Source organism: Muscardinus avellanarius (genome assembly GCF_963383645.1).
Source record: "Muscardinus avellanarius genome assembly, chromosome: 4".
NCBI lineage: Eukaryota > Metazoa > Chordata > Mammalia > Rodentia > Gliridae > Muscardinus > Muscardinus avellanarius.
The window spans coordinates 162,507,163-162,516,951 of record NC_137789.1 but is presented as its reverse complement, the minus strand read 5'-3'; the positions used below and the strand labels follow the sequence as shown (position 1 = coordinate 162,516,951).

At 52.9% G+C, this 9,789-nt stretch overlaps 1 protein-coding gene across 1 annotated transcript; it reads right to left on the bottom strand.

Moving 5' to 3' along the window:
• Window positions 1-551: 551 nt before the first annotated feature.
• Window positions 552-9,226, bottom strand: PAOX (polyamine oxidase; the record flags this gene model as incomplete). Its single annotated transcript, XM_080693721.1, has 7 exons — window positions 552-695; window positions 2,087-2,244; window positions 4,269-4,381; window positions 6,640-6,892; window positions 7,436-7,635; window positions 8,126-8,612; window positions 9,046-9,226. 7 exons carry the CDS (start codon window positions 9,224-9,226, stop codon window positions 552-554), a joined length of 1,536 nt encoding a protein of 511 aa, XP_080549847.1.
• Window positions 9,227-9,789: the final 563 nt, after the last annotated feature.

The following is a 9,789-nucleotide window of genomic DNA, read 5'->3' as shown; positions in this document are numbered from 1 at the left end:
CCCCGGCCAGGTGGGGTGCCCCATACTTCATCCACCCCCAGCTCTCCTCCCTCACTCAGCCCCTATGCAGGGAGGGATACCTGAAGCACTGTCTGTTGATGAGCAAGGGGGGTTTTTTGGCTACACTGGAACTTGGGGGGACACTTGAAGAACCAAAGACAAGGAGCAACCACAGGGCTTGGGAGTCCAGGGAACCTGGAGAGAGAGCCATGCATGGGGCACGAGGGGTCAGAGACAGGGCCCGGCCTGGCCCAGGGCAGGACAAGGACAAGGTGGCAGATGCTGCAGTCCCAGGAATGAGGACCACACTGGACAGGAAACGGTGTTGCTACTTTATGTGCACAGCATCATGGTGAATGGCAGCATCCCGTGACTTCCGGATCTGGGAACCCTGACTGAGTTCCAGGGACAGACAGCAAATGAGGTGATCAGCTGTCCAAAAAGGACTGTCAATAAAGTTGCAGCATCTCAAGCCAGACTGGAAGACGTCCACTGGAGGGAAGGAGGGCCCTCACCTCTGCACAGAGTAGCAGAGCAGGTGGGAGCAGAGCTCAGAGCCTGGGCCGGGGCTGTGGAGTCTGCAGGTCCCACAGGTGGATGAGGCGGTCAGCCTCTCTCCAGCCAGACAGCAGGGCCCCGTGCGTCGTGGAGTAAAACGTCCGATGCGTGGCTTCTCCAGCAAACAGTACCTGGAGCTACAGAAAAAGGCCAGGGTTAAATGTGATTGAGATGGCCGGCAGAGAAACACTGGAAAGTGGAGCCCCACTCGCCACTCCCTCGCATCCTCCAATGGGCAGGAAGACTCACTGCCCCAAGGATGCAGGAGAGTGCCACCAAAAGAGACTGAGGTCCTGGGGCACTCAACAGTGACCTCACCACGATCACCAGGCCCACCAGGAGGGTGGAAGAGGCCTGTGGGGTGGGTGGGGAAGCTGAAGAGAGTGAGAGCTCATGTGCTGTGGCAGAAACAGGTCAACAGTGTCTAAGCCTGAAAATTCAAGAAGCAACGTGGCAAATAGTCAAGCCAAAGAAGAGAACACTCATCCAGATGACGCTGAGGAGTTAATCTTGTCTTAATGGGGATATGGGACAGTTACATATCTTACCGCTTTCTCACGTGTGTGGTGCTGGAGATGAACTCAGGGCCTTGTGCATGCCAAGAGATGCTCTACGGCCGAGCCACATGCCAGCCCATATCTGCATGTGACTGTGTTCAGGAACAACAAGCCAGTCAACAAGAAGCCCGCTGAGGGCAGCGTGAGCACCTACTGCACCCACCTGCTTCGGTACACATTTGATGTTTTCCACAAATTTTCTTAAATGTGGCAGGGTGCTTGCCTAGCATGCCTGGGGCCCTGGGGTCCATCCCCAGCACAAGAAAAAATAAAAAAGAAAGTTCCCTGAGGAGAAGATAGGTTTCCCCAGATTTTGCTTTGTTTTGTTAGCATTGTAGAATTCTCCAACTCTTCATGTATAATTCTGACATAAATAATACATTTTTAATTCTTTTTTGGTACTAGGAATTGAACCCAGGGGTATTCTACCTCTGAGATACACTCCCAGTCCCATTTTATCTTTTATGTTGAACAGGGTCTCACTAACTTGCTGAGGGCCTTACTAAGTTGTTAAGGCTGACCTCAAACCTATGATTCTCTTGTCTCAGCCTCCTAAGTACTGGGATTATAGGCATGTACCACCACACTGGCTGAAATTCTTTTTTTTACTTTTTTTTTTTAATTTTTTATCAAACTGGGGGTTGAATCCAGGTGCATTTGACCTCTGAGATATACCCCCAGCTCTATTTTTTATTCTCTATTTTTGAAATAGTGTCTCACTAAGTTATGGAAGGCCTCACTAAGTAGCTGAGGCTGGCTGCAAACTCGAGATCCTCCTGTCTCAGCCTCCCAAGTACTGGGATTACAAGCTCGTGCCATCATGCCTGGGTGAAATTATTTTTAATTTTGAAAAGAAAATGGTTTCCGAGTCTGGGGGCTCAGCACCACCCACCACCCACTCCAGCACCTCTGCCTTTCCAGGAACCTCCACAGCAGCACCCCTGGTGCCCCACCCAGGGCTGCCATCATACCTGGGCACCGGCACTCTCTGCAGGGAGGGGCTGAGCCAGGCGGTCTATGTCGTCCCCAGTGCTGCCCACAGCCACGTAGCTGTAGGAGCCCCGCGTGTATGGGTCACTGTGCCAGCGAGACCGCAGCACACTCTTGGGCGCAGGCAGCTGTGGGTTCCCTGAGCCATAGAGACACAGCATGTTAACCTAGCACTCTCACCCACATGTCTGCAATCAGTTTTCATGTTAAAGACTGAGCAATTCAGCCAGGTGGGGTGGTGAACACATGTGACCCCAGTACTTAGGAAGCTGAGACAGAAGGATCCCAGGTGTGAGGACAGCCTCAGAAAACAGTGAGACTCGCAGCACCCAGAGAAACCCTACCTCTTTTCTCTTCTCCCCACCCCTCACCGAGTGAACCCAGAGGCATTCTACCTCTAAGCTATGCTCCTAACCCTATTTTGTTCTTTATTTGAAAACAGAGTCTCCCTAAGTTGCTGAGGCTGGCTTTGAACTTGCAATCTCCTATCTCAGCCTCCCAAGTACTGAGATTACAGAACTGTAATACCACGCCTGGCTTCAGTGAAACCCCGTTTCAAAAGCAAAAAACAAATGGGGAAGGGGTGTGGCTCAGAGGTAGAATGTCCCTGGGCTTAATCTCCATTACCAAACCCCCCAAAAAAAATTTTTTTTGAGCAATTTAAAATGAAAGATGGCTGGGCGTGGTGGCGCACGCTTGTAATCCCAGCATTCGGGAGGATCGTGGTTTGCAGACAGCCTCAGCTACTTAGTGAGGTCCTCTGCAACTCAGTAAGACCCGGTTTCGAAATAAAACAATAAAAATTAGGGCAGGGGGTGTAGCTCAGAGGTCAAATGCCCCTGGGTTCCATCCCCAGACCTGCAAAAAAACAAATAAATAAAATAAAAATAAATTAAAAATAAATAAAATGAAAGATACAGCAGGGCATGGTGACACACTGGGTATTTGGAAGGCTGAGACAGGAGGGTTACAAGTTCAAGACCAGCCTGGGAAATTCACTGAGGCCCTGTTTCAAAATTAAAAAGGGTAGAGGAGCAGTGTAGTTTGGTCCAGCACGTCTGGGTTCAATCTCCTGTGTTGGAGTTGGGGGAATCCACCAAACCACCAAGTACCTTCCTTAGAGGCTCTTCCTGGCCCAGGCCCTGCTCAACGCTGCACAGGGGATCAGACACCAACAAGCAGCTCCCCTGAGCCCAGGGCTCTCCCACCCCGAGACCCTGTCTGCCAGGGCAGCTTTTACGAGCTTCCACTTCCTCATAAGAAAGAGCCTAGCAGGGCCTGGTGGTGTACGCTTGTAACCCCAGGACTTGGGAGGCAAAGACAGGAAGGTTGCAGGCTCAAGGATAGCCTCAGCAAGCAGTGAAATTTGCATCAACCTAGCAAGACTCTGTTTCCAAATAAAAATAAAATAAGGCCGGGGAAGAATGCCCCTGAGATCAACCCCCAGTGTCACACACATACAAGAAAAAGAAAGTGTCTGATTAAGGACGACTGCACTTATTTTGGTGGCAAATTTTAGGAGGAAAAAAAAAAAAAAGAAGTAGAAAAGCCAGGTATGGTGGAACATGCTTGTAATCCCAGCATTCAGGAGGCTGAGACAGGAGAATCGCAGCTCAAAAAACAGCCTCAGCTACTTCGTGAGGCCCACGCTTATAATCCTCGAACTAGGGAGGCTGAGACAGGAGGATCACACAGGTTCAAAACCAGCTTCAGCTACTTAGTGAGGCTCTCAGCAACTTAGTGAGACCAAATAAAATATAAAATAGGTCTGGGAGTATAGCCCAGAGGTAGAAAGCCTCTGGGTTCCACCCCCAGTACCACCACCACCAAAATAATAATAATAATTAATAATAATAATAATAATAATAATAATAATAAATAAATTAAAATAAAAAATAAGGCTAGGGTTGTAGCTCAAAGGTGGAATGCCCCTGGCTTCCATCCCCAGTATGCAAAAAAAAAAAAAAAAAGTAGAATGTTTGCAAAGTCAATTCAATTCCACAGCAGTAACAATGTTACTGAGTCTACCAATATGAGCAAAGGCTTTCCCAGAAATGTACACAGCATAACTCTGTTCTTCTCTGCTTAAAAAAGGTTACTTTCTGCTTAGAGATCAGCCTGTTTAGAGACACAGAAAGTAACTCTACCATAGGAGGTCAGTACCTGTCACTTTCCGGAGCACTTGGGTTAGGGAAAAAAGCACTTCTTCATCAGACAGAGTCTCCATAAACTCAGATTCAAGACCAGCGATGAAGCCACAGAGCACATGCACAGACCTGTGTGGAGAGAAAGACCAGCCGAGCTCTGCCCTCCTCCATCAGCAAGGACCCAGACCCACACTGTGCAGGGCGCCACACACCCACACAGCAGCGCTCTGCCAGAGCGTCTGCCTAACACCGCGCGTTTCACAAAGATGGCATCCGCTGTTCCCAGCACTCATGTGCACAAGCAGAGGCAGTAAACTATCCCCTGCAGCAGAGACAAGGACACAAGGGCCTCGAGCAGGCTCTGTGTGGTCCCCACCAGTCACTGTGGGGAAAAATGCTTCTCCACCTGAGCAGGTTCTTGATGAAACAGCGAGTTACTGATTTTACTAACTCTTGACCCTAAAGTACATCTTTTCAATAATCTATGTGAAGAAATGGGAAGTAGGCACCAAGCTCTTCTGCCACATGTGGTGGTGACAATCCTGGCAGGAGGCTCCACTGCCAGCTGAGCTAGCAAACACTATTTCCACCTGAACAAACATGACAGATCATGATATTCGGCTGATATTTCCTCAAAGAGAACAAAGTATGTTTGTCATAGGAAAAAACTGGCAAACAATACTTATTGATGATAAAATTTAAGCCCTCTCGCAAAAATCGTAACTTTAAAAAATCTGTATTTGCCACCAACAGTGCAAGATTTTCTGAGATTGGTAGCAGTAGCGGTAACTTTAACTTTTATATAACAAAACGTGCCAACAATTGGAAGACTATATGGTCAATATTTTCTGAATAGCCCAAATCACAGATAGGTAAAAGATCCATTCAAAAGTGCCAGACAGCGCTTGCTTTGGCAGCACACATACTAAAATCGGAACAATGCAGAGAAGATTAGCATGGCCCCTGCGCAAGGATGACACGCAAATTCATGAAGCGTTCCATATTTTTAGACGCCAGGAAAAAAAAAAGTGCCAGACAAACAAATGGACTGTGATGGAAGGAGGTTACACAGCCCCTCCGCTCAGCCTCGGACTCCTGAGGCCGCCTCTAAGAGCTCAATGTAATCTCTAAGAATCACCACCACCACCAGAAAGCTGCCTGTTGCTCCCTCCTCCAGCTGCATTATCTGTGGAGACCTGGACTTTTCATCTTTCCACCAAAGTAAAGCAGAACAGAAAGAATGCAGAAGCAACTGAGAACCCAGCGCCTTCTAAGGCCAGAACCATACTGCTACCTTGTCTTTCAATTTGAGGAATGTGTTTCCATTTCAAATATGTTACTTATGCTAATGTGCAAGAGGTTTATTACTGTCATCCGAAATATGTAATATTTGTAAACTTCTCAGTTTTAGTTTCTCATGCGGTAAATACAGACATAATTCCTATTTAAAAAAAAAAAAAAAGCTCTTGGGCTCCTAACCATTTTAGAAAAGAATCCAGAGCCAGGCGTGGTGGCGCACGCTTTTAATTCTAGTACTTGGAGTCTGAGACAGGAGGATCGCAGGCTCGTGGACAGCCTCAGCTACTTAGTGAGGCCATCTGCAACTTAGTGAGACCCTGTTTCAAAATAAAAAATAAAAATAGGGCTGGGGGTATAGCTCAGAGGTAGAATGTCCCTAAGTTCAACCCCTAGTACTGCAAAAAGAAAAAAAAAAAGAATTCGGGACCACTTCCCACCCACAACCCCAGCCCATTTCCAAACTCCTGGAAAGTCCACTTCTCCTCAGTAGAAAGAGACAGATGCTACTCTCAGAGGCTGCGAGCTCTGGCTCCCTTGCCCCATCTCTAGTCTTTCAAGCTAAGAACATGGTCTCCTCTGCACCACGTGTCTGAGCAAAGTCCCCCATCAGGCACTGCAAGGTTTCCTGGAATGGCGCCAGCCACATATGCCACCTTGCAGACAGCTGGGCCACACAGCCAGCCCTTCTCCTGCAGTCTCTGGCTCCAGTGCTCCTGAGTACCTTTTGCTCAGTTACCGCATTCCATTTAAGTACAGTCTCCTCAGATTCGGACAGAACTATGTTTCAAATTTCTTTGTATCTCCAAATCCTAGCTTCCTACAGAACTCCAGGAAGTACTTTCTCACGTATTAAACATTCCTTCAGTCCAGCAGCGCACTGTGGCTGATGCAAACCTGCACGCAGTTGGCCTCCACTGCTCCTGTGGGGCTGGGCCCAAAGTGTCAAGAGTCAGCAGCCTGGGGGCTCTGGGACAACCACCTGCTAAACCCTCAGAAATGCCTGGTAGAGAACTACATGAACTGTAGTCTCAAGCAAACCGAGACCCAGTGAGTTGGCCAGGTTTGCTCAGAGCCCTCAGGATACATACTCAAAGGGAGGCAGGACCAGGAAGCCGATGAGCTTCTTGAACCAGGCGTCCTGCAGCGGTGGCGCAGTGTCTTTCAAGGGCGACGTGTCCTCCCACACCACCTGAATAAGCTGGCAGTCTGGCTCCCAGAAGGGCTCCTCGAACTCCAGGAAGACTTTGTTGTTGGTCCCAAAGCCTATTTTCCTGATTGCTTCTGCTTTCTCGGCAGGCACTGGTGGCTCAAAGAAAGTATCCTGGTGTTCTTTGAGAAAACCTAGAATTGAGAATTAGATATAGCATGTCACACGTCCTCTTACCAGAAGCCACATCCACAGGAACCCACCCTGATGTCACTGTGAGGAATCAGAAACAAACTTTTAAACATGCTACCACTCACTCAGGCCCCTGGGGATGCAGAGACAAGGCCCTGGCCGTCAGGAAACATGGACATGAGCCCACGGACCCTGCTGGTCGTCAGGGACAGTGAGCATGACCAACCCCACACAGGCGCTCTCCACACCGCAAGCCGTGCAGTTCGGGTCAGTTGAGGGCATGCCAGCCTTTCCAGTTACCTCCCCACAAGCAAAACTGCACGGACTTGCATGTTCTCTTAACTGTGAAATTCTTAACCCCAAAGCATGCAATTGCTACAAGCATGACAGAGTCGTTCCTGCCAGCTACCTGAAGTTACTAGAATGAAGACGTGAGCTCAGCAGCAGAGCACGTGTCCCAGGACCAGCTAGGTCTGGGTGAGCCAGAGGCTGGGCTGGGGATGGGAGTGGCACCCAGGCGAGGAAGCAAAGCAAGCAGGCCCTACCTAAGGGGGTGGTGACAATGACGTGATGGGCTGGGAGACAACTGCCATCTTCACACTCCACCAGCACGGGAAAGGTCTCCCCGGGAAGCGCGGCCTCCTGGAAGGACCCATTCCAGTGAATGGTCTTCACAGCCTTGTTGAAGACCATTACATCCTTGGGCAAGGAAGCCATGATGTGGTTTGTGAGTCCTTGATAGCCCCTAGGAAAGATGGAGGTTGATATTGCTTAGAAAACCAACCCCAGAAAGGTAGGGCTGGAGGAAACAGCCCTTCAGACTCCAGAGACTCAAAGGGACTATCACTGGGGCCAGGGAGGAGTCTGCCTAAAAGAGGGCAAATCCTGTGCTTATCTGCTTACAAACACACGATGTGAACACCTGCCACCTTGAGCTGATCAACGTAAAGTTGTCCAGGATGTCACGTGAGAACCAGGGCTCCCTCCTTACCCACACAGAGCTCTGGGAGTCGCAGATGCCCACTCCCTGGGCAGGAGCCTAGGGGTTAACACCCGGAGAGTCCAGAGGGGCAGCCCTACTTGCTTGTGCCTGGCAGGGGGCAGCTGCAACTACGCTCTTTGAATGGGGACAGAAAATGCCCCCACTGCCTCCCAAAGCCTACGGAGGAGCCCAGCCAGCCTGTGGCCCTGGGGTGCATGTGGGGCTCCCCAGGCAGGTGGGGCACACCCCATACCCAGAGAAGGTACAGTCCAGCCCTGGCAGCACGGTGTACTCCCCAAAGGGTGCGAGGGCCACCATGTCCATGCTATGAGTGCCGCTCACGCAGCACTCCACGTTGAAGAAGCTGTTCAGAATGGCCAGCTTAAGCTTCTTAGTCTCTTCGTTCTCTGTCCAGCGGGCCACCTGCTGGCGTATCTGCTTCTTAAGGAACTCCCCAACGCTCGGCACTGGGGTCTCGGCTGCGTTCAGGAACTCTCGGGTCTGGTCTATCAGCCCATAGAATAGACTGGCCATCTCTGCCACCAGCTCCATGCTCACGCTAGCTCCGGAACTGGTACGGCACAGGGAAGGCAGACCCACGTGCCCCCCTGTCTCCACCAGCTGGTTCTCCTCTGACAGTTCCTTCTCCCCCAGGAGCCCGAACTCTGCAGCCAGCTGGAAGACGGGATTGGCCTGGGAGGGCCCGTGGATCCAGTGGGCGCCCACCTCCACCACGCCACCTGGGAGGGCACAGGAGAAGTCATTGGGTTGTCCCCTTCCCAGAAAGGTCACCCCAGCCCTGCCCTACCCACACATGCTCAAAAGACCAGCTTGAAGGCCACGCAGCGCTTGAAGATCTCAGGTCCTGCCCCCGAGGGCCGGGCGGTTGGGAAAGGCAGTGCCCTGTCAGACCTGGCTTGGGGAGGGGGTGCTGGCCTACACTGCCTTGGGAGGGCAGGAAGAGGCGTACCTGGTCTGAGCCGGGCAACTGTGCGGGGGGCCTAGGCGGCCTGCCCCGGCCGGCGCTCTCTCTTTGGCCCAGTGAACCTTAGGCTCATTTAAGTGGGCCGGCTCCACTCGCAGGGCAGGGTAAGGCTTCCGGGGTAAGGGGCCCGTCAGGCTCCGGGGCGGGGTTCGGGAAGGGGCCCCGCGAAGGGGTCCGCGGGCGGTTACCGAAGCTGGGCTCCGAGTGGATGCGGCCCCCGGCGCGGGCCGTGGCCTCCAGGACCCGCAAGTGCGGAGCAGCCGGGTGGCGGCAGAGCCTCTGCGCCGCGCCCAGCCCGGCGATGCCGCCACCCACCACCAGCACCCGCCGGGCGCCAGGGGCCTGCGAGCCGTAGTCGCCGGACGCCATGGCGCAGAGCGCGGGTCAGCCGCGAGGCCCGCACCGACAGCCGAGGCCACGAGGTGGGGCGGGGGCCGCAGTGGGAGGGGAGGACTGAAGCCGGCCCGGGTGGACTGGGGACCCGGCCGGAGATGAGACCCGAGGAAGGCCAGATGGGCGGGGAAAGTAGAGGCGGGGCCTGGGCACAGGGCGGGGCGAGGGGCCTGATGGGCGGGGACAGAGGGGCGGGGCGGGGTTAGGGAGGACGGAGACGAAAGGGTCTGCCACGGCGTGGGGGCGGGGAGGGTGGGCGGGGCCGAGGGGCGGGGCGAGGGAGGGCGGAGTCGGGCCTGGGCACGGGGCGGGGCGAGGGGCTGGAGGGACGGGCCTAGGGGCAGGACGTGAGGGAGGGGGCGGGGCCGAGTGGGGCCTGGACGTGGAGCGGGGCGAAGGGCGTGGGGCGGGGCCTGATGGGCGGGGCGATGGAGGGCGGGGCCGAGCCTGAAGGGACCGGGGATTGGTCTGGATGGAGGCTGGGGGCAACCGGAACCTGGGACTGGGAGCTGCGAGTGGCTGGAGAGTAATGTATTCTT